We start from the raw sequence: 23,336 nt of genomic DNA, 5'->3' as shown, positions 1-23,336 counted from the left end.
AAGAAATGGTAACTATAACTTATAAAAACAAAGTTGAAGTGGCGGGCATCTAAAACGGGCTCTATGGATTTGTCCAGTTTCCATTTTTGATTACGCTCTTCGATAATGACTCTGTTGATCCCAGATCGCTTTGCTGAGCAACTGCCAATTAAAATCACTTTGAGCAAGACGAGGAGTGAAACTATCCTAGGAAAGTCGGAAGGAGTCTACGCAAAATTATTAAGCTGTGAACTAACGTTAAGTGAAACAAACCTCTGTTCGACAAAGTAATAAACATAGCAGGAAAAGTCCCGAAACAATCCAATGTTTTCAATGACAAAGCCAAAAAACTGTACAGTAAATTGACTTGGAAACGACTTTGAAAATCATTTGCGGCTAAATCCCGATGAAAGAACTGAAAAAAAAACAAAACAGTCAAAAATTAGCTCTCAAAAACCGAAAATTTGTTCAAGTTTTATCACTCCACTTTAGATTTTGATTGAAAAAAATCACGCTGCAAATCCACTCGCTTTCCACAATTTAATTTTATGCCGTGATCAAAATCACCACTCCACAATTTGACTTCAAAACCCGTAAAAAAGTGTGAACAGATCTTAAAACAATGGTGGAGAATTGGAATTTGAGCTCTGCCAGCTGTTATTTCATGTTTTATCCACTAGTCAGAAAAAACATAGGGCAACTAACGTCGAACAAATTGGCGGAGCAATTTTATTCACGGGCTGTAGCCTAGATAAAATTTTCTCTATGGGTTCAAAAAAGGACAACTCCGGAGTGCTCTATCGAAGCATTAAAAACTTGGGTGTCAAGGCCATTCTGAGTTCCCATCATACAATCGCTTTTATTTTAGCAACAAACTTTATTTGGAGTGAGAACAATTGAAATCACTGAAAAATGAAGAATAAAAGCGTGGCAAAGTCACTTGAGAAGTAAAAAATGTTCTAGCAAACGTTTACCATAATTGTTTCAAACTTGTTCGAGGGCAATTTAAAAAACTGTATTCAAAATTTGTCTGCTTTGAAAATAAATGAAATTGGAACGATTTTTGATGACGGAAAGAAAACGATCATGTCGCCATTAGGGTATCCTCCCAACTTCGTTTCGGTGCCCAAAAAACAAGTCCTGAGAAATGGCTTGTCATTATCGCACAGTAAGGACTATCAGCAATGTTGACGTAAATATTTCCATCAGATTTGTCAAATGTTAAATTCTACAATGTACAAAGACTATTATCGGGGAATCAAGAATCCAATATTACAAATTCATTATGTTATGGCCAAATAAAAGACACAGTCACTAAATTCAGAACGAATTATCATTTCCATACCAGTTGATTATGTAATAACGATTGCCTTAGATACACAATGCCCTGTTGTTTGCTCGACCAATGCTGGCCAAATGAAACTTGAAATCTCTTCGTTGTTTAAATCCGATGAATGAAATCTGTTCATACAGGAAGCGTCAAAATGGGTGTGATGGTAATTGATGTGGTAGCTAGGATACGAAAGCAAAAGAAGCCACGCCAATTTACAGCATTCTCTGATGTAGGTGAGAAGAGGTTTGCACTGTTTAAGAGAAGGGTAGTCGAAAAGTGTTTGGAAGAGTTGTTCACACACCTCTTCATAGTTTGGATCTGTGTTTCGGGTGCCTGCCGTTTTGCGCATCTGTTCCATCACTATTTTGTGCACTTCTTCAAACTCGTCTGAGTTTGTCACTTGACTCGCACGTTGTGCTAAAACACAACCACTGCATCAACTGATTTCATACATGAATTACTGCATAGTCCAGTAACTGATTCCGATTTGTAAGTAACAATATTTGAACAGTGCATGTCAACGCAATTTAACAAATCATTAATTTCAACAGAAATTTTTGATATTTCAACCTCAGTTGCAATGGAACTCCTAAATTTATTTGAGACAAGACAATGTAGCTAAGTAGAGTCTGCGAGGTATACAGGCTTCTTGAAGTAGTTGAATAATTCCTTCTCCCGTTTAAAATCTGTTTTCAGGCATTTCCGTAATGGTGTTTCACACGCGTAGTGGTGGCCCTATGCATTAAACTTAAACTGTATGCCGTAATTGTTTAAAATATCAAACAAAGGTGGTCAAATTCTCGCGGGTGAACGATTTATAACAAAGCTACGATTTATAACAAAGCAGCAGCCCTCTACCTGACTTGAAAGAATTGTTTGACTCTGATACAGATCCAGTTGGGGTGGACGAATTGGAGCTTCCCCCGTCTTCCCCATCCCCTCCTATGGACACGCCAGCTATCTTCCTGCCCCGATGTCCATTTATCTCCGAGTCAGCGTCCTCCTCTGAAGTGACGTCAGTTATTCCCAAGAGAACAAACACCTGTCTAGCAGATTCTTCTATGCTCCGCTGCACTGAGCGAAACGATAACTGAAACATACAGCACGAGTAAGAGCAACAGTGTAAACTGTCCATAACAGTTTATTCTCCCAAGCTGAGTTTCATATTCGATGCAGAAGCCATATTTCTCATACCTTAATTTTTGTTAAAGTTGGATACCAAAACCTTTCATTCAATATTTTACATATAACTCATCAATCAGCACTTAATTGTTGAGTGTTTAGATAACACGCGAAGAAATAAACTCATAAAATTAGTTGTCTCTCTGAATTTCGACAAAACATTTAAAAAAAGGCAATCAAGGATCATTAGACCTTCAGCATCACTGTCCGTAACTACCGTCTTAAAAACATACCCAGCACATTGCCGAAAAATAGCCGTCATTGATTCCCATAACTCCAATTAGGTTAGAGAGCAGAAATGGAAAAAATTGATTGATGTACGAAAACATTTTAATAGAGCGAACTGCTTTGATTTCATTCCGCTGATAGGCATACTCCTGCCTCTTGTTGAGAGGATATGAGGTCTAGTATCAACACCAATAGGCATTAGAGATGAGAACTAAGCCTTATAAGAACAAAGTTCAAGTAGCGTGCATCTAAAATTGGGCTTTAAGGGTTTATCCCGCTCCTAATTTCGATACCCCTGTTTTTTGATACCGATTCCGTTCATTTAAGATTGCTTTGCTGAGCAACTGCTGTTTGAAAGCACTTTGAGTAGGATGAGTGAAGAATAAAACTAGCCTAGAGAAATCAAAGATTTACGCAAAATGTCGAAAAATAGGCAAAAGGAGGTAATGCGAAATTTTTGCTCGACGAAGTAAAAAACATAGAAGGACAATTCCTGACTCAATTCAAAGAATTTTCATTACCTATACAAAAAAAACTTGACCATGAACAGACTGAATGGATTGGAAAAACTATTTAGAAAAAAAATCGAAAACCACCAGCGAAAGCAAATTTTTGTTCAAACACCTTTTTCTCACTCCACTTTACAGTTAGTGCGACAAAATTTTACTCCTTTGACGCAATAAAAACACTCGCTTTTTCGCTCCGCTTCCGGTTGACCAAAATTATCACTTCAATTTGATTTCAAAAATCGTGAATGTGTAAAAAGATCACACAAAAAGCATAGCAGGACAAGTCCTGACACAGTTCAAAGACTTCTAAGTGACTAAAAACAAAAGACTTAGAATGAATGGGCTGGAAAAACCATATAGAAAAAATTAGATAAAAAATCCAAAAAAAACATCAAAATGCCGCAAGTAAACAAAAACCACTAGCGAGAAAGCGAATTTTTGTTCAAACACCATTTTGTAACTACTTTAAAATTAGGGAAACAAATTTCACGCCGCAAAACCACTCGCATTTTCGCCTCACTTCTTGTTTCGGCGTGACCAAAAACACTACTCTAATTTGACTTCAGAAATCATGAAAATTATGTGAACATTTATGCGTGTCAAAAAAGACAGCGCCCAATACAATTCAAACTCTTTGAATTGTAAAAAAAATAGCCGCCCAATAATAGCCCGTTGAGAAGATGAGGGCAGCTATTAACATTCTACCGACGACACAGCGTAAAATTGAAATACTCCAGTTATAAATAGCTCAAAAATAAAGATACCTTAAATGTTCTTGAAAATGTCAAGTAAGCTATTAAGATTATGGACAGTCACAAATTCATTTCTATAAACAGACGTCAACTTTGCTTCATTCATTTATATGAAGAGAAAGCAACTTTATTTATGATTTGGCGTCATAGCAGCAGCAAAGGATATGCTTGCCTCACTGGCATCTGAACTCTGTAAAACCTTAACTCCATAAACACTACATATTTGAATGAATTTGAGGCTATAGTTTTTCAAGGACAAGAAGATCTTACAACAACAATGGAGAATAGTATTTTCTGTTTCAGGTCAGTACTGTGAGCTATCGTGTCATCCATGTCAAGTGCACCCCCTCCCTCCCCACTAATCTGGGCCACCATCTCAAGGTCATCCTGCTCACTCACTCCTATAAACACACCACGCCTATGTCATGCAGATAACAATGATTTACAGAGTGAAGAAACTCAAGGATAATGATCATGACAATGTCATCTACTGAAAGAGGTGAACACTTTAAAACTGAGAAATATTTGTGCGCCATTGTGTTCAGTAAGTGCATAAGGTTACCTTGTTTTCCTGTTAAACAGTTTTCAATGATTTTAATACACATTTTTCACATTATTTAATCATTTTTAATGCGCAGTTCTGTCGAATATGAAATGAAATTTCTGTTCAAGTTCGTAATGGATTTCCAAATTACCCTAGGAGTAGAAAAATCGAATAGTCAAACGGTTTCGACTCAATTCCGGCTGCGCCATCCTATGCTACTTTGTTCATCCTATGCTACTTTGTTCAGTTGATCACTCTAGCTTGGAGAATTTGACATAACAGATCACAAACAGGAAAATATGAAAAATGAGATGGGCGAATTGACTTTTTTTACCATTATTTAGTTCCGATCTCTTACAATGACATCTTGGAAATCAATAGTCAAAATCATGACATCAAAATCCAATATAAAATGAAAATAAAAAACAATTAAGATCAGTCGAATTACTCCCAAGCAATGGAAACGGAGACGGTGACTGCTGCATGCTTAAGCATCCAGCGTTCAGAACTAATAAAGGTCCTTTTATTAAATATAATGCAGAAGATGAAAAATGCAGCAGATATGCAAGAAAAAGCCCTTTCAGAAGTCAAATTAGTCGGACGCAAAATTGGCAAGACGAGAAATTACGTAAAACCGACAAGCAAAAAACATAGATGTCTCTATCGAAAGACTCGTTTCCACAAGCTGCCCTCAGATAACTTTCAAATGCATCTAGGCATTCTCATTTGACCTTAAATCCTCAAAATGAAACATACCCGGCAGATTGCCGGAAAATAGCCGCCGTTGATTCCAATAATCATGATTGGGATTGAACGAATAGAATATATTGAAAAAAAAAGATTTTTGTACAAAGATATTTTTTAAGTCCGATTTATTTTGATGGCATTTCGTAGTTGAACATACTTCTGTTTCTTAGAGAGAGGCTACAGGGGCTACTATCAACACCAATAAGCATTAGAGGTGGTAACTAAGACTTATAGGAACGACGTTCAAATAGCGGGCACCTAAAATTGGGCTTTATGGGTTTATCCCGTTTCTATTTCTGACTTCAATTTTTTATACCGACTCTGTTCATTTTGAATTGCTTTGCTTAGCAACTGATGTTCAAATTCACTTTTAGCAGAATGAGAGAAGAGAGAAACTAGCCTAGAGAAGTCAAAAAGATTTCACGCAAAATGTCGAAAAAGCGGCAAAATGGTAAAGAGAAAAAAAGTTTGACGAAGTAAAAAAAAATACGAGCGCAATAATAGCCGGCTGAGAAGATGAGGGCGGCTATTAAACATTAAAGTGAATTTGAGAGTGAGAACGTCATTTTATTGAGTGAGATAAGTCATTGGTGACCAAAATAATTTATCAACTCCCATAAAAGAAATCGCTCAAATAAGATTGAAAAATAATGTCATACTGGAAAAAGATGGATACAGACAACCCAGTAAAAGCAATGTATGAACGAATGAACAATGGCTGATTTCAAGTGAGCGTGACGTTATATGGCCGCAAAAAATCTTGATCACGATATAAGAAATATAGAATGAAAACTCTGGAATCAACTAGAAGCAAAATAGCCTACAAAAGAGCCATTACTTGACCAAAATATGCGTTTCACAATAGCAACCAATTCGAAAAAATCGAAGCAAAGAAAATAAAGGAAAATAAGAAAACCTAGAAACAACTGACTAATGTCTTATTTGACGAATTGTTCTCGAAAGACTAGTGCTTCAATAAGACGGGGGGGGGGGTGGGGTTTGCTAAACTCACTAAGTGTTCTTCAAGTCATTACAGGCTATTATATAGCACTAAAAATTGAAGTGAAAAAACTACACCAATTTGGCTCACTTTTCATTTGACTTTTAGCAGTAAACTGCAAACTGAGTTCAATTGCGGACTCTTGTGAATGAGAGAGAATATTAGATAAGGCAAAACGAAAAAGTCACGGGCGCAAAAGTCACTCGAAAAGTGGTCAAGCAAATATTTTGCAAAAAAATGGCAAATTATTGTTTTTCGCACTGTTCACATAAGAAACGGTGATGATCAATTTTTCAGCAGTGACCAGAATTAATTCTGCAGTTATGTAGACAGGATAGGAAATATTATTTCCTTTGGATGTGAGAAAACAAATTAAACGTAAATTGTTCATACTCATTTGAAAATTGTAGCATTCATTTTTTAACCCTGAAGGAGTTGAAAGCAATTTCTGAGCAGTGAGTATATCAGACAACATAATTACGCAGATACAACAGGAAAAGTGAGAAACTATGCAACAACTTATTTGCAAACCCTCGAGGAGGTTTTATGGCTCCTAGGGCTCGAAAAAGAAAAATCAAAACACTTAGTATGATTTTTCTTGAATTTGTTTGCATTACCAAAACCTATACCTATAGCTCATATAATGGCCATAGCATGTAAATATATCTTGCAAAAGACCTTAACCATTTTTGACAAACGTCATTTCAGGACTCGTCAAACAAAACTTGAAAAATTGCACCATTTTGGACTAGTTGGGACAGGTTGGTGGTGTCTGTAGTTTGATTAGTGAGACTGTTAAGGAAAAAACTTCTCATAATGACGTTTTCAACTTGGGTATTACCAGCAGTTGCTAATTTCGATGTATTAGTACCTAAGCTACTGTAAAAGTCCAAAACTCTTGCACTTAACCAGTTTGAAATCTTTGAGGACGAAGTCAAATCAAGCAAAAAGTTGCACTAAAAAGTTCACTATAACCCAAAATATTGCCAGTAGATTGCCGGAAAATAGCTATCGATTACCCTCTTAGGCACAGCTGGATTGAAACAGAAAAAGAAGTAAGATATAAATTGATTTTCTTTTTTATGTGTCAAAAATTGTTCTAATTTGGTAAGCGTTTCAAGTTAGATTACAACCCTATATTTTTATTCAACTTCTCACCTGTGGGCTGTTAATACAAATGCCAGCTACAAATTGCTCTAATGAACTCTGACAGCCTTATGAACAATCATTACTTGATAACCAAACTTCATAGTTTTATCGCGTTTCTTCTGATTTTGCACCCAACCGCATTAACTATATTTCGTAACTTTATTTGAAAGAATTCTAAATTCAAGACAACAGGCTTATTTCTAATACCAAAACAGTTCACAAAATACTCTAAGGAACTTTGATAAAAAATAATGCACTAAACTTTAATCGCTAAGTCTCAGTGCCAGGACTTAATCAATTCATATCGTTTTTGATTTTGCTCTCGTTCTTTTGATTGCATTCACTACATTGTGTAATTTAATGCATAAGAAATTTAAATCCATTCAGTTGAAACAGTGAAAGAGGTCAGTCAGAAGCGACTTGTGTAATACAAGAAAACATAGCAGGACAAGTCTTGAAATACAATACAAAGAATTGAATAAAAAACAAACTAAAACTTAAATATCGTAAGTTGAGAAACTAACCCACGCACAACTCTTGAATGAGGTTTATGACCAATACTTAAAATTAAAAATTTCACAAACCCTAGAGGAGGTGGCCGTTGAGGCAAATTGAACAAAATCCAAAGATTTTCAAAAACTTGAAAAAAATTCAAAATGTTATTTAAAAAATTGCAAACATTTGTGATACAAAAATGTTGAAAACATTTCGATATCCAAAAATATTATGCAGTAATCTATTATCAGACCCTAGAGAAGATTACCTAGCCTCTGAGGCAGGGAAAACTAAAAAAAATGACATATTTTAGAACTACAAATTTGCAAAAATTAGTATCATTTTGCCTGTTTATATTTGCAGTACTAAAACATATAGCTAAGAAAAAGGTTATAAAAAGTATTTACATCTTGCAAACAACCATTATCAACTGTGTCAAACGTCAATTCAAGACTAATCCTACAAAACACGAGAAAAATTGACAACCGTTAAAAATTGCACCAATTTGGGCTCAAAAAATCTGAAAATGACCTTTTAACCTGGAAATATGGTCTTCCCAGCAGCTGCAAATTCTAAGCACTTGAAGGACTACTAAAGCCAGTTTTGGAGCTCTAATGAAACTTTATGGGCCTTATCTGTTTATCCCGTTTTAAAAGATCAAATTCATTGAAAATGTGTGAATACCTCTTGCAAAAGACAGAGAGCCCCCATACAATCCAATTCTTCGATTGTAAGAACGTGATTGAAAGGTAAATTAAAAAATATATAGCAGGGCTAGACCTGCAATAGAATCCAAAGAACATAGCTGGCAGATTGTCAGAAAACAGCAGCAATAGCTTTGTAGATCTGCAGTCTCAAAAAAAGTAAGAAAGACAGACCAAAAAAATTCGTCTTTTCATTGAAGGCTGATGTTATATTTTGATTAAAAATCTGTATAAGTTTTTGCTGCCTCTAATAGCTGCTCTCATATAACCTTAATTTAGAGCGACACACACCAATTTGACCTTATCTCTTAGAATTAAAGTAAATAAAAGTCAATTTCAAAGTGAGGAAGTCATTTTTGAGAGTGAGGTAAGTCACGTGTGACCAAAAATTTAATCACGCAAACGAACAAAAAACTCGCTCCACTAAGAGCGAAAAATGACGTCACGCACGCACTTCAGTTGAAGTTGCATGAACGATAGAACAAGAAGATTTTCAAAAACTTGAAAAAAATTCAAAATATTATTTAAAAAATTGCAAACATTTGTGATACAAAAATGTTGAAAACATTTCGATATCCAAAAACATTATGCAGTAATCTATTATCAGACCCTAGAGAAGATTACCTAGCCTCTGAGGCAGGGAAAACTAAAAAAAATGACAAATTTTAGAACTACAAATTTGCAAAAATTAGTATCATTTTGCCTGTTTATATTTGCAGTACTAAAACATATAGCTAAGAAAAAGGTTATAAAAAGTATTTACATCTTGCAAACAACCATTATCAACTGTGTCAAACGTCAATTCAAGACTAATCCTACAAAACACGAGAAAAATTGACAACCGTTAAAAATTGCACCAATTTGGGCTCAAAAAATCTGAAAATGACCTTTTAACCTGGAAATATGGTCTTCCCAGCAGCTGCAAATTCTAAGCACTTGAAGGACTACTAAAGTCAGTTTTGGAGCTCTAATGAAACTTTATGGGCCTTATCTGTTTATCCCGTTTTAAAAGATCAAATTCATTGAAAATGTGTGAATACCTCTTGCAAAAGACAGAGAGCCCCCATACAATCCAATTCTTCGATTGTAAGAACGTGATTGAAAGGTAAATTAAAAAATATATAGCAGGGCTAGACCTGCAATAGAATCCAAAGAACATAGCTGGCAGATTGTCAGAAAACAGCAGCAATAGCTTTGTAGATCTGCAGTCTCAAAAAAAGTAAGAAAGACAGACCAAAAAAATTCGTCTTTTCATTGAAGGCTGATGTTATATTTTGATTAAAAATCTGTATAAGTTTTTGCTGCCTCTAATAGCTGCTCTCATATAACCTTAATTTAGAGCGACACACACCAATTTGACATTATCTCTTAGAATTAAAGTAAATAAAAGTCAATTTCAAAGTGAGGAAGTCATTTTTGAGAGTGAGGTAAGTCACGTGTGACCAAAAATTTAATCACGCAAATGAACAAAAAACTCGCTCCACTAAGAGCGAAAAATGACGTCACGCACGCACTTCAGTTGAAGTTGCATGAACGATAGAACAAAAAGCAGATTTGAAGTAGTTGTGACGTCATATGGTCGTAACAAAAATCGCGACAACGAAATAAAAAAAACATAGCAGGACAAGTCGTGACGTACAATTCAAAGAATTTTCATTGACTAAACAGAAAAAATAAACCTAGAATGGACTATGAGTGAATTGAGAAAACTATTTTTAAAAAAATCAGAAAAAAAACAGAAAATCAATGTCAAAATGCCGCATGTGAAAAAACCACTAGCGCGAAATGAAAATTTTATTCGAACAAAAAAGGCCTAGAATGAGCTGTGAATGGATTGGGGAAACTATTTAGAAAAAACCCATCAAAAAAATCGAAACATACCCGGTAGATTGACGGAAAATAGCCGCCGTTGATTCCAATATTTCAAATGATTGAAATAACAGATATTGAAAAAAAAGATTTTTGTACGAAAACATTTTTTTAAGTCCGATTTATTTTGATGGCATTTCGTGGTTGAACAAACTTCTGTTTTAGAGAGAGGCTACAGGGGCTACCATCAATAACAATAAGCATTAGAGATGGTAAATAAGACTTATAGGAACGACGTTCAAATGGCGGGCATCTAAAATTGGGCTTTATGGGTTTATCCCGTTTCTATTTCTGACATCCATTTTTGTACTAAATCTGTTCATTTTGAATTGCTTTGCTGATCAACTGATGTTCAAAATGACTTTTAGCAGAATGAGAGAAGAGAGAAACTAGCCTAGAGAAGTCAAAAAGATTTCACGCAAAATGTTGAAAAGGCGGCAAAATGAGGTAAAGCAAACATTTTTTTATTCGACGAAGTAAAAAAAATAGGAGCGCTATAAGAGCCGGCTGAGAAGATGAGGTAGGCTTAAATGGGACTAGGAAGTTCTATAGTGGGCATCAAATAACCACATTAGAGGTTAACATATACCACTATTAAGATTTAAAGTAAAAAAAAATGACACCAGTTTCGGCGCATTTTTTATTTGCCTTTTAGTATTAAATTGCCGCCAATTGAGTTCAGCTGCTTGAAATTGTGATTGAGAGAGAATTTTAGATCACGCGAAATTCAAAAAGTCAAGGGCGTAAAAGTCACTCGAAAAGTCAAAACCGTCAAGCGAAAATTTTGCATAAAAAAAGACACACACGTTTACTATAATTGCTATGAACTGCGTTCAAGAGCAATTAATCAGAGTGAAATTGCCATATGAACAAAAAACCACTACTGAGAAACCGAATTTTTGTTCAAACACCGTTTTCTCACTCTACTTTAAAATTAGAGCGAAAAAACTTCACGCCGCAAAACCACTCCCTTTTTCGCTCCATTTCCTGTTTCGGCGTGACCAAAATCACTACTCCAATTTGACTTCAAAAATCATGAAAATGTGTGAACAGATCTTAAAAAAAGACAGCGCCCCAATACAATTCAAATTCTCTGAATTGTAAAAAAACCAAGAGAAGGCCAATAATAGCCCCAGCTATCGCTGTGCGGCTATTAAACAGGATGAATAACTAAATACCCCCGAACTGATCATCAAAACGATTGAACATCAGCAGTCAAACAGTTAAGAGCCAAACAGAAGGGGCAAAAAAATAAATGTATATGCGTTTACACTCAGCACATTGAAGACCAAGACTTTCTATCTAAAGAAGGAAAACAAGAACACCAAAATTTGTCATAACAAAACTTTCTGGACATATACGAGACAGCTAAAACAACAAATATGAAAACCTAAACATCAAATTAAAAAAATACTAATAGATTCTCTTGAGCTTCTCGGTATCCATCTCTTTAAAACCAACGCAGTAATATTAAAAATTAGCTCCAGAAACATTACTCGATAAGCCAAAACGGTCAAACAAATTTTTTGCATAAAGACACGACTATAATAATTGCTCAAAATTTTGAGATCCATTAAAAAGTTTTAGTGAAATATTAGACAAAATATTAAACACAACCGGCAGATTGCCGGAAAATAGCCGCCGTTGATTCCAATAAGCATGATTGGGATTGAACGAATAGAATATATTGAAAAAAAAAAAAGATTTTTGTACAAAGATATTTTTTAAGTCCGATTTATTTTGATGGCATTTCGTAGTTGAACATACTTCTGTTTCTTAGAGAGAGCCTACAGGGGCTACTATCAACACCAATAAGCATTAGAGGTGGTAACTAAGACTTATAGGAACGACGTTCAAATAGCGGGCACCTAAAATTGGGCTTTATGGGTTTATCCCGTTTCTATTTCTGACTTCAATTTTTTATACCGACTCTGTTCATTTTGAATTGCTTTGCTTAGCAACTGATGTTCAAATTCACTTTTAGCAGAATGAGAGAAGAGAGAAACTAGCCTAGAGAAGTCAAAAAGATTTCACGCAAAATGTCGAAAAAGCGGCAAAATGGTAAAGAGAAAAAAAGTTTGACGAAGTAAAAAAAATACGAGCGCAATAATAGCCGGCTGAGAAGATGAGGGCGGCTATTAAACATCCAAAAATTTAATTCTCAGAGCTTAAATTTTGTCTATACATAATTGTCCAATAATTGTTTTGAATTTCATGGTTCAAAATCCGCCGGTAAATAAATCATTTAAAAAACGTTCATGGTTGCTTAAAGCAATTACAGAATTTGTAGATGCTTCAATTTTTTGCAGAAGAAAAATGGATTTTCACGCTACGGAAATCTGAATCAAGTTACAAAATTGGGCCACTTTCTCAGCCATATATATTGTTCAAATAAGTTTCAGTACCTTGCGGTTCAGAAATGTTTTACAAATTCTTTCAGATTACATTTCAATAAATACGGTTCAAATGTTTATAAATGTTGGTTGACTTTCTTTACTAATGAGCGAAAGAGCCACTAACCCACAATATCATCGAGTGCGTCCATGGCGTCTGGTCTCAACTCACAGTAGAGCAGTTCACTGTACCTCTCTATCAGCTGACTCGGACGGTTGGCATCGCTCAGAGTCTCAAACGAACCACTTGACTCTACTTTGCGTTGAATTGAGTCGGATATTCTGAACAAACAGCCATACAATTTTTGTTCAGGGTAAAACGTCCGTTATCAACATATAATAGTCTTTGAGTGAAAACTGAATATATAACCGACTAACGTCGCAAGAATTGCTCTCGAACAAGTGGGAGCTCAAATCTATAACAGTCTGCTTCAGTGGGGGGGGGGGGGACTAAATTCACTAAGGGGTCGGTTCAAATGAGATCTTTGAGGTTTTTATATGCCACTAGTAAAATTTTAAGTGAAAAAAAACCACTAATTCCGGTGCCATTTTTATTTGACTTTTCGTAGCGAACTGCCGCCTCTTGAGTACATTAGATTCGAGGGATGGAAAATAAATGGTTATCTAATTCTGAAAACAGTTACTTAATTGATCTTTGATGGGCTGATATATTCCAAATCAAGGTGAATTGATAATTCGAGTGGCTTACCAACACAAACATAGCAATCGTAGTACCTGGGCCAAAAATCTGGACTAGAAATAATTTTTAAAAGGTAAAGAAAACGAAACAGGCTAAAACGAGGAATCCCACTAAATTTCTGATTAAACAGTTTCACGTACGAGATGCTCCAAAAGAAGAGAAAACAATACCCGGCAGCTTACAGGAAAATATGAACATTTGATCTCCTCCGTGTCCATTGAGATTAAAACAAAAAAATAAACTGATAAATAGCCTTTATAGTAGATAATAATAATAGCCTTTAGATAGATAATAGATAATTGAGCCAATAGATAATAGCCAATAGATAATTGATAATAGCCTTTATGTCAAGTTTCTAGTTTTAGTTAGATTTGACATTTAGATTCCAAAATGAATGCAGATTCTAAAATGAAGGCTATTAGGCTAAATACCAATATTAACACCAATTTACATTCCCCCTAATGAACTTTGATAACCTATCATAATGACCGCGCTTTTTTAGTTGATCCCATTTCTTTTTATTGAACTCGCTTGACCTAGAGTGTGTTCACAACCAGTCTAGAAAAAAGTCTAGACAAAAAGTATGTCGACTGAGTCAATCTAATACTCAATTCTGTGGAAACATCAGTCAGAGTTACAGAAACATCTAAGTTACAGTTCAAAAAGTTCTCATTAACAAAACCAAAAATTAGACCTCCAGAAGCATATGAATAGACTGACAAAATCACAAACCGTTTAAAACCTTTGAAAATAGACACAATTGAGCATAACCTTACACAATAGCTAATTTTTAATAGCTTTTTAGATATTAAATAACCCCCACGGAAATGAACCCCCGATTTGACTATTAAAAAGCTGCGCATTAACCACGTTGGGCCATGCCTTGCGGGCTATGGTCATATCTTAGCGGCGCGTGGAAAATTATCACGGCCGAATTTTAATGTTTGGGTTTATTTCCTATCTTAAATTAAGTGGAGTTTTTCTATGGGGGTTTATTTACTAGACCCGCAGACTACAATTAAACATAACCAACTAACGTGGGGCGAATTGCTTTCAAACGACTGACGAGCGATTGGCCTCCTCAATAGCTACCTACAGTTTTGGGGAACTATCTTTAGCTTAATAATGGAAGGTGCGCGGGCGGGGTGGGGGCAAAGGCGGGAGGATGGCGTGACTGAGGGGGTCAAAATGTTAAGATTAAGAACGGCCCTCTACACCATGAAATTGTCTCCTCAAAACAATTTTGGTGAATTGCATTTTTAGAGTATAGTAAGGCTTAGGGGTCTAAGAGAACTTAATGCCCCCCGAGCACTACCTGTTTATCCCGTTTTTGAGGACAAACAGTCAAAAGGGCCAGCCGAAAAATCGGCCAATCGAAAAATCGCATAAAAAATGCAGGGCTATCAACACTTTGTTTGAGAGCAATTTATCAGGACTCTATCTTCGTGCTAGTAACAAAAAGTAGTCGAATTAGTCAAAATTAATTAATGGATTGTGTAAAAGTATCCATATATCAGCTGTTATTGTAGCTCTCAATAACTTCACACTGACATTTCTGACTCAATTCAACAAGAATGTACCATCTTCGAATTGAAGAGCTCTGCATTAACATCTCGTGCTCCCTATGCAACGATTGGATGCATGTAAAATCGCAAAACAACCGGGTCTTGAACCAATTTGATATCCAGTATGCTTAAAGCCATTTAAAATAGACAAATTGCTCAGCTAATCTACGCCAAAATTTTGACTTTCAAAGGCCATCATGAGCGCAACATGAAAATAAATGGCGTTCAATGCATTCATTACTCTGAATGAGCTTCTTTACTAAACATTTTCACTTACATTCAACAACTGCTAGACCAAATTCATCTGTTCAAATTCGAAAAATGAGACGATTTAAGATTAGGCAAAAAAATCAACAGCTCATGCGATAAAAATCCACTCAAAGAAGCAAACAAAAACATATTACAACAAAGCGACAGCACAGCATAATTTCTCATTGAGTGGAATGAACTATTCAAGGTACTATAGTGACTTCGTTCTCATCTATCAACTCATATTCCAGATCTCAATTATTAGTTAGTTAGTCCTCAGAAAGTGTACAGGCCTTCCTAAGCATGAAAATGGAAGAAACAAATTATCTGAACCCACTTATCCGGCTGCAACCCAAACTGAGGCTGCATTTATTTTCAAATATGAGGTTATGCCTTAAATAGTATTGTAGCTTAACTATAGAGTCTTGGAACACAAACAGTGAAGAATCAGAGGGCTATGAGTGCAATACTACGTACATATCCTTAGAACACAGGTTGGCAGCTGAGTTGAAACCAACACATTCTACGCTTGCATAACTTTTGAACAGAAACACTGAACGTACTCTGTGCATTCATTAGCAAAACATGACTTCATATGTGGTATTCGCATGCCAATGTTACTTTAGTTTACATAAAAAACAGCGGTTCAAACATAAAATAGTTCAAAACTGAAGACTAGAATGAAACTGAAGACTAAAACTATGCAATAAAAACGTCAGTATCAAAATGCATACGACTGCATTTATTGTATTCGTTTAAATTGGTCTAGAAAACATGCACACATGAAATCTCCAATGGCAATCCTCGGCTCAATAAATTTAACTGGCATTAATACTCATGTGAATTTACTAATTCATTTGCATGCACATGAAAAGTAATCTAAGTACCACAAATTAAAATATAATTAAGCAACCAGTTTTGCTCTTTGAATGTTTGTTATTTCTTCAAATGTTTGTAATTTTTTTGAACTCTTGTGCGTATTCTAAGCCTCTTAGCTCTCTTTCTCTTAAGCTCTAAACTATGCTGATTTAATTAATTTGGTTTCAAAGCTACATGTAGAACTTAGTCTTTAACATGTAGAATTCACGAAGTTCTTATGTAAACTGTGAATCCAACCAGATTATGCCAAATTAGACAATAAAAAGTTGTTTAAGAGAGACCCCTCTTACAAAACCACTTACAGGTCAACTCGACATCTTGAACAATATCTCTTTTCACATAAACTCCTTCAAAAAGTTATCTTCAAAGTACTTTAACGCAAACTAAACAAGACTCCATTTGAACATATATGACAGAGTGTTCTTTCTGTCCAGTCAATAAACGATAAAATTAGAGCCCATAAAACTTGACAACCAATTGATTCAAAAGAGACGACAGAAAGAACCCTCGATTTACGTTCACCATAAAGGCATCAAAGCCAAATTGATTAACCGAAAAAAAAGTAATCAGGTCACACTGTCCAAAAATGACTTTTTTCGCGCATAAAATCCAAATAGAACATCGTCAGTTAACCGTAACCAGCAGTGAATGGAGTCCTGAGTGAAACTTTCCAACTTTATCATGACTATCATGTCAGGAACGGTTGCTGTGAATTAAGAAACTAATATCAGGTTGAACAAATCCCAAGTGGAAAAAAAACGTTTTTCTTAGATAAAATGGCAAACTTATATCTCGATTTTGTTGTTACACCAACTTGCTACTTAATGAGAGGGCACGGGAGCTAGTATCAATACCAATAAGCACTAGAAATGGTAGCTAAGACCTATAAGAACAAACTTCAAGTAGCGATCATCTAAAATTGGGCGTTATGCGTTTATACCGTTTCACGCAAAATGTGGAAAAAGCGGCAAACTGAGGTAAAGCGAAACAAATTTTTGTTCGACGAAGTAAAAAATAGGAGGGCTATAATAGCCTGCTGAGAAGATGAGCGCGGCCATTAAAAATCCAAGTCGAAATGCTGCAAGTGAACAAAAAAAAACTAGCTAAAAAGCAAAGCTAGTCGTTCAAACACCACTTTCTCACTCAACTTCAAAAAAAACAAGCAGACTAAGATCGGCAAAATTCTCTCGAACGACAGGGAGGGGCAATTTAATTTAAAAAGGGGCATAGCTCAAAATGTTTTATGGGTGCAAAACGACCAACCACTGATCTCCAGGTTGGCTGTCTGACACCTTAACCACTCACAATCGCTTTTATCAACAAACATGATTTCAGAACGAAAGAAACTTGAATCACTCAATGTTGAAGAGCTGAAGTGTTAAAAAATCACCCAAGAAGTCGCAGATTTTTCTAAAAAAAGCGCAAAAACAGTCAAGCAACAATTTTGCATAAAGACCAACACGTTAGAATAATTGCTTTCGACTTCGTTTGAAAACAAGATGTCACAGCGCCGCAAAACCACTCACAACTGAAATATGGCGTTATGGGTTTAACCTGTTTCTATCTTTGATTCCGGGTTTTGATACTGATTCTGTTCATTTTTGATTGCTTTGATGAGCAATGGTTGTTTAAAAGCACTTTGAGCAGAATGATCGAAGAATGAGACTAGCATAGAGATGTCAAAAAGATTTCACGCAAAATATCAAAAAGCTGCAAAACGAGGTAGAGCGAAACAAATTTTTATTCGACGAAGTAAATAAAAAAACAGAGCACGAAAAGCCTGAAATACAATCCAGAGAGTTGATTGAGAAACCAAAAATTACTATTCTACCTGACCCGCAGACCAACTGAAAAAAAGGCAGCCAAAGAGTCTCACAAATTTAGATGAAACTAAAAAAATTGACATAGCTAAAGCTCAAGATAAAATCCTGAAAGCCAAATTTCATAAAAAGGAACAGGAAAAGACGGGTTGTTTCACAAAAAAATGAAAAAAAGGCGCGGTATTTCGATTGTATTTCGTAGTCCTGTTTGATAATGAAGGGATACAGGCATCAGCAAAACATATTAGACCTGGTAACACAGACTAATTAAAACAAAGTTGAAACACAGGAAAGACACTACAACTGCATCATTTATTTTCATGCATAGATTGCTGCATAACCTAAACAAACCAGGCAGATTGCGGGAAAATAGCCGCCATTGATTTCCCATAACACCAATTGGGACTGACAGGCAGGAAACAAACAGAAAAACTGATTGATGTAAGAATAATTTTTAAATTGCAAACTATTTTGATTTCATTTTGTTGTTACACCAACTTGCTACTTAATGAGAGGGCACGGGAGCTAGTATCAATACCAATAAGCACTAGAAATGGTAGCTAAGACCTATAAGAACAAACTTCAAGTAGCGATCATCTAAAATTGGGCGTTATGCGTTTATACCCTTTCACGCAAAATTTGGAAAAAGCGGCAAACTGAGGTAAAGCGATACAAATTTTTGTTCGACGAAGTAAAAAATAGGAGGGCTATAATAGCCTGCTGAGAAGATGAGCGCGGCCATTAAAAATCCAAGTCGAAATGCTGCAAGTGAACAAAAAAAAAACTAGCTAAAAAGCAAAGCTAGTCGTTCAAACACCACTTTCTCACTCAACTTCAAAAAAAACAAGCAGACTAAGATCGGCAAAATTCTCTCGAACGACAGGGAGGGGCAATTTAATTTAAAAAGGGGCATAGCTCAAAATGTTTTATGGGTGCAAAACGGCCAACCACTGATCTCCAGGTTGGCTGTCTGACACCTTAACCACTCAGCTACAATGGTTAGCGATTGTGAGTGGTTACCTTAACCACTCACAATCGCTTTTATCAACAAACATGATTTCAGAACGAAAGAAACTTGAATCACTCAATGTTGAAGAGCTGAAGTGTTAAAAAATCACCCAAGAAGTCGCAGATTTTTCTAAAAAAAGCGCAAAAACAGTCAAGCAACAATTTTGCATAAAGACCAACACGTTAGAATAATTGCTTTCGACTTCGTTTGAAAACAAGATGTCACAGCGCCGCAAAACCACTCACAACTGAAATATGGCGTTATGGGTTTAACCTGTTTCTATCTTTGATTCCGGGTTTTGATACTGATTCTGTTCATTTTTGATTGCTTTGATGAGCAATTGCTGTTTAAAAGCACTTTGAGCAGAATGATCGAAGAATGAGACTAGCATAGAGATGTCAAAAAGATTTCACGCAAAATATCAAAAAGCTGCAAAACGAGGTAGAGCGAAACAAATTTTTATTCGACGAAGTAAATAAAAAAACAGAGCACGAAAAGCCTGAAATACAATCCAAAGAGTTGATTGAGAAACTAAAAATTACTATTCTACCTGACCCGCAGACCAACTGAAAAAAAAGGCAGCCAAACAGTCTCACAAATTTAGATGAAACTAAAAAAATTGACATAGCTAAAGCTCAAGATAAAATCCTGAAAGCCAAATTTCATAAAAGGAACAGGAAAAGACGGATTGTTTCACAAAAAAATGAAAAAAAGGCGCGGTATTTTGATTGTATTTCGTAGTCCTGTTTGATAATGAAGGGATACAGGCATCAGCAAAACATATTAGACCTGGTAACACAGACTAATTAAAACAAAGTTGAAACACAGGAAGACACTACCAATGCATCAATTATTTTCATGCATAGATTGCTGCATAACCTAAACAAACCAGGCAGATTGCGGGAAAATAGCCGCCATTGATTTCCCATAACACCAATTGGGACTGACAGGCAGGAAACAGAAAAACTGATTGATGTAAGAATAATTTTTAAATTGCAAACTATTTTGATTTCATTTTGTTGTTACACCAACTTGCTACTTAATGAGAGGGCACGGGAGCTAGTATCAATACCAATAAGCACTAGAAATGGTAGCTAAGACCTATAAGAACAAACTTCAAGTAGCGATCATCTAAAATTGGGCGTTATGCGTTTATACCCTTTCACGCAAAATTTGGAAAAAGCGGCAAACTGAGGTAAAGCGAAACAAATTTTTGTTCGACGAAGTAAAAAATAGGAGGGCTATAATAGCCTGCTGAGAAGATGAAAGCGGCCATTAAAAATCCAAGTCGAAATGCTGCAAGTGAACAAAAAAAAACTAGCTAAAAAGCAAAGCTAGTCGTTCAAACACGACTTTCTCACTCAACTTCAAAAAAAACAAGCAGACTAAGATCGGAAAAATTCTCTCGAACGACAGGGAGGGGCAATTTAATTTAAAAAGGGGCATAGCTCAAAATGTTTTATGGGTGCAAAACGGCCAACCACTGATCTCCAGGTTGGCTGTCTGACACCTTAACCACTCAGCTACAATGGTTAGCGATTGTGAGTGGTTACCTTAACCACTCACAATCGCTTTTATCAACAAACATGATTTCAGAACGAAAGAAACTTGAATCACTCAATGTTGAAGAGCTGAAGTGTTAAAAAATCCTTCAAGAAGTCAGATTTTTCTAAAAAAAAAAGCGCAAAAACAGTCAAGCAACAATTTTGCATAAAGACCAACACGTTAGAATAATTGCTTTCGACTTCGTTTGAAAACAAGATGTGACAGCGCCGTAAAACCACTCACAACTGAAATATGGCGTTATGGGTTTAACCTGTTTCTATCTTTGATTCCGGGTTTTGATACTGATTCTGTTCATTTTTGATTGCTTTGATGAGCAATTGCTGTTTAAAAGCACTTTGAGCAGAATGATCGAAGAATGAGACTAGCATAGAGATGTCAAAAAGATTTCACGCGAAATATCAAAAAGCTGCAAAACGAGGTAGAGCGAAACAAACTTTTATTCGACGAAGTAAAAAAGAAAACAGCAGGAAAGCCTGAAATACAATCCAGAGAGTTGATTGAGAAACTAAAAATTACTATTCTACCTGACCCGCAGACCAACTGAAAAAAAAGGCAGCCAAACAGTCTCACAAATTTAGATGAAACTAAAAAAATTGACATAGCTAAAGCTCAAGATAAAATCCTGAAAGCCAAATTTCATAAAAAAGGAACAGGAAAAGACGGGTTGTTTCACAAAAAAATGAAAGGCGCGGTATTTCGATTGTATTTCGTAGTCCTGTTTGATAATGAAGGGATACAGGCATCAGCAAAACATATTAGACCTGGTAACACAGACTAATTAAAACAAAGTTGAAACACAGGAAAGACACTACCACTGCATCAATTATTTTCATGCATAGATTGCTGCATAACCTAAACAAACCAGGCAGATTGCGGGAAAATAGCCGCCATTGATTTCCCATAACACCAATTGGGACTGAAAGGCAGGAAACAAACAGAAAAACTGATTGATGTAAGAATAATTTTTAAATTGCAAACTATTTTGTTTTCATTTTGTTGTTACACCAACTTGCTACTTATTGAGAGGGCACGGGAGCTAGTATCAATACCAATAAGCACTAGAAATGGTAGCTAAGACCTATAAGAACAAACTTCAAGTAGCGATCATCTAAAATTGGGCGTTATGCGTTTATACCGTTTCAGGCAAAATGTGGAAAAAGCGTCAAACTGAGGTAAAGCGAAACAAATTTTTGTTCGACGAAGTAAAAAATAGGAGGGCTATAATAGCCTGCTGAGAAGATGAGCGCGGCCATTAAAAATCCAAGTCGAAATGCTGCAAGTGAACAAAAAAAACTAGCTAAAAAGCAAAGCCAGTCGTTCAAACACGACTTTCTCACTCAACTTCAAAAAAAACAAGCAGACTAAGATCGGAAAAATTCTCTCGAACGACAGGGAGGGGCAATTTAATTTAAAAAGGGGCATAGCTCAAAATGTTTTATGGGTGCAAAACGGCCAACCACTGATCTCCAGGTTGGCTGTCTGACACCTTAACCACTCAGCTACAATGGTTAGCGATTGTGAGTGGTTACCTTAACCACTCACAATCGCTTTTATCAACAAACATGATTTCAGAACGAAAGAAACTTGAATCACTCAATGTTGAAGAGCTGAAGTGTTAAAAAATCCTTCAAGAAGTCACAGATTTTTCTTAAAAAAAGCGCAAAAACAGTCAAGCAACAATTTTGCATAAAGACCAACACGTTAGAATAATTGCTTTCGACTTCGTTTGAAAACAAGATGTGACAGCGCCGCAAAACCACTCACAACTGAAATATGGCGTTATGGGTTCAACCTGTTTCTATCTTTGATTCCGGGTTTTGATACTGATTCTGTTCATTTTTGATTGCTTTGATGAGCAATTGCTGTTTAAAAGCACTTTGAGCAGAATGATCGAAGAATGAGACTAGCATAGAGATGTCAAAAAGATTTCACGCGAAATATCAAAAAGCTGCAAAACGAGGTAGAGCGAAACAAACTTTTATTCGACGAAGTAAAAAAGAAAACAGCAGGAAAGCCTGAAATACAATCCAGAGAGTTGATTGAGAAACTAAAAATTACTATTCTACCTGACCCGCAGACCAACTGAAAAAAAAGGCAGCCAAACAGTCTCACAAATTTAGATGAAACTAAAAAAATTGACATAGCTAAAGCTCAAGATAAAATCCTGAAAGCCAAATTTCATAAAAAAGGAACAGGAAAAGACGGGTTGTTTCACAAAAAAATGAAAGGCGCGGTATTTCGATTGTATTTCGTAGTCCTGTTTGATAATGAAGGGATACAGGCATCAGCAAAACATATTAGACCTGGTAACACAGACTAATTAAAACAAAGTTGAAACACAGGAAAGACACTACCACTGCATCAATTATTTTCATGCATAGATTGCTGCATAACCTAAACAAACCAGGCAGATTGCGGGAAAATAGCCGCCATTGATTTCCCATAACACCAATTGGGACTGAAAGGCAGGAAACAAACAGAAAAACTGATTGATGTAAGAATAATTTTTAAATTGCAAACTATTTTGTTTTCATTTTGTTGTTACACCAACTTGCTACTTATTGAGAGGGCACGGGAGCTAGTATCAATACCAATAAGCACTAGAAATGGTAGCTAAGACCTATAAGAACAAACTTCAAGTAGCGATCATCTAAAATTGGGCGT

General features: G+C 35.8%; 1 protein-coding gene across 1 annotated transcript in view; it reads right to left on the bottom strand.

The window, feature by feature from the left end:
- Positions 1–1,184: 1,184 nt before the first annotated feature.
- Positions 1,185–23,336, bottom strand: part of LOC142342924 (uncharacterized) — a 126,124-nt gene continuing 103,972 nt past the window's right edge. The window contains exons 8-11 of the mRNA XM_075394602.1: positions 13,012–13,166; positions 4,254–4,384; positions 2,171–2,402; positions 1,185–1,729 (exon numbers count right to left, since the gene is read on the bottom strand). Of these exons, the coding sequence (XP_075250717.1) occupies positions 1,332–1,729; positions 2,171–2,402; positions 4,254–4,384; positions 13,012–13,166 (916 nt within the window). The 3' untranslated portion in view covers positions 1,185–1,331. The remainder of the gene's footprint in view (positions 1,730–2,170; positions 2,403–4,253; positions 4,385–13,011; positions 13,167–23,336) is intronic.

This window comes from Convolutriloba macropyga, chromosome 7, assembly GCF_964194025.1.
Source record: "Convolutriloba macropyga chromosome 7, txConMacr16.3, whole genome shotgun sequence".
Lineage (NCBI taxonomy): Eukaryota > Metazoa > Xenacoelomorpha > Acoela > Convolutidae > Convolutriloba > Convolutriloba macropyga.
The sequence above is the reverse complement of the archived record's forward strand: the minus strand, read 5'-3'. Positions and strand labels throughout refer to the sequence as shown.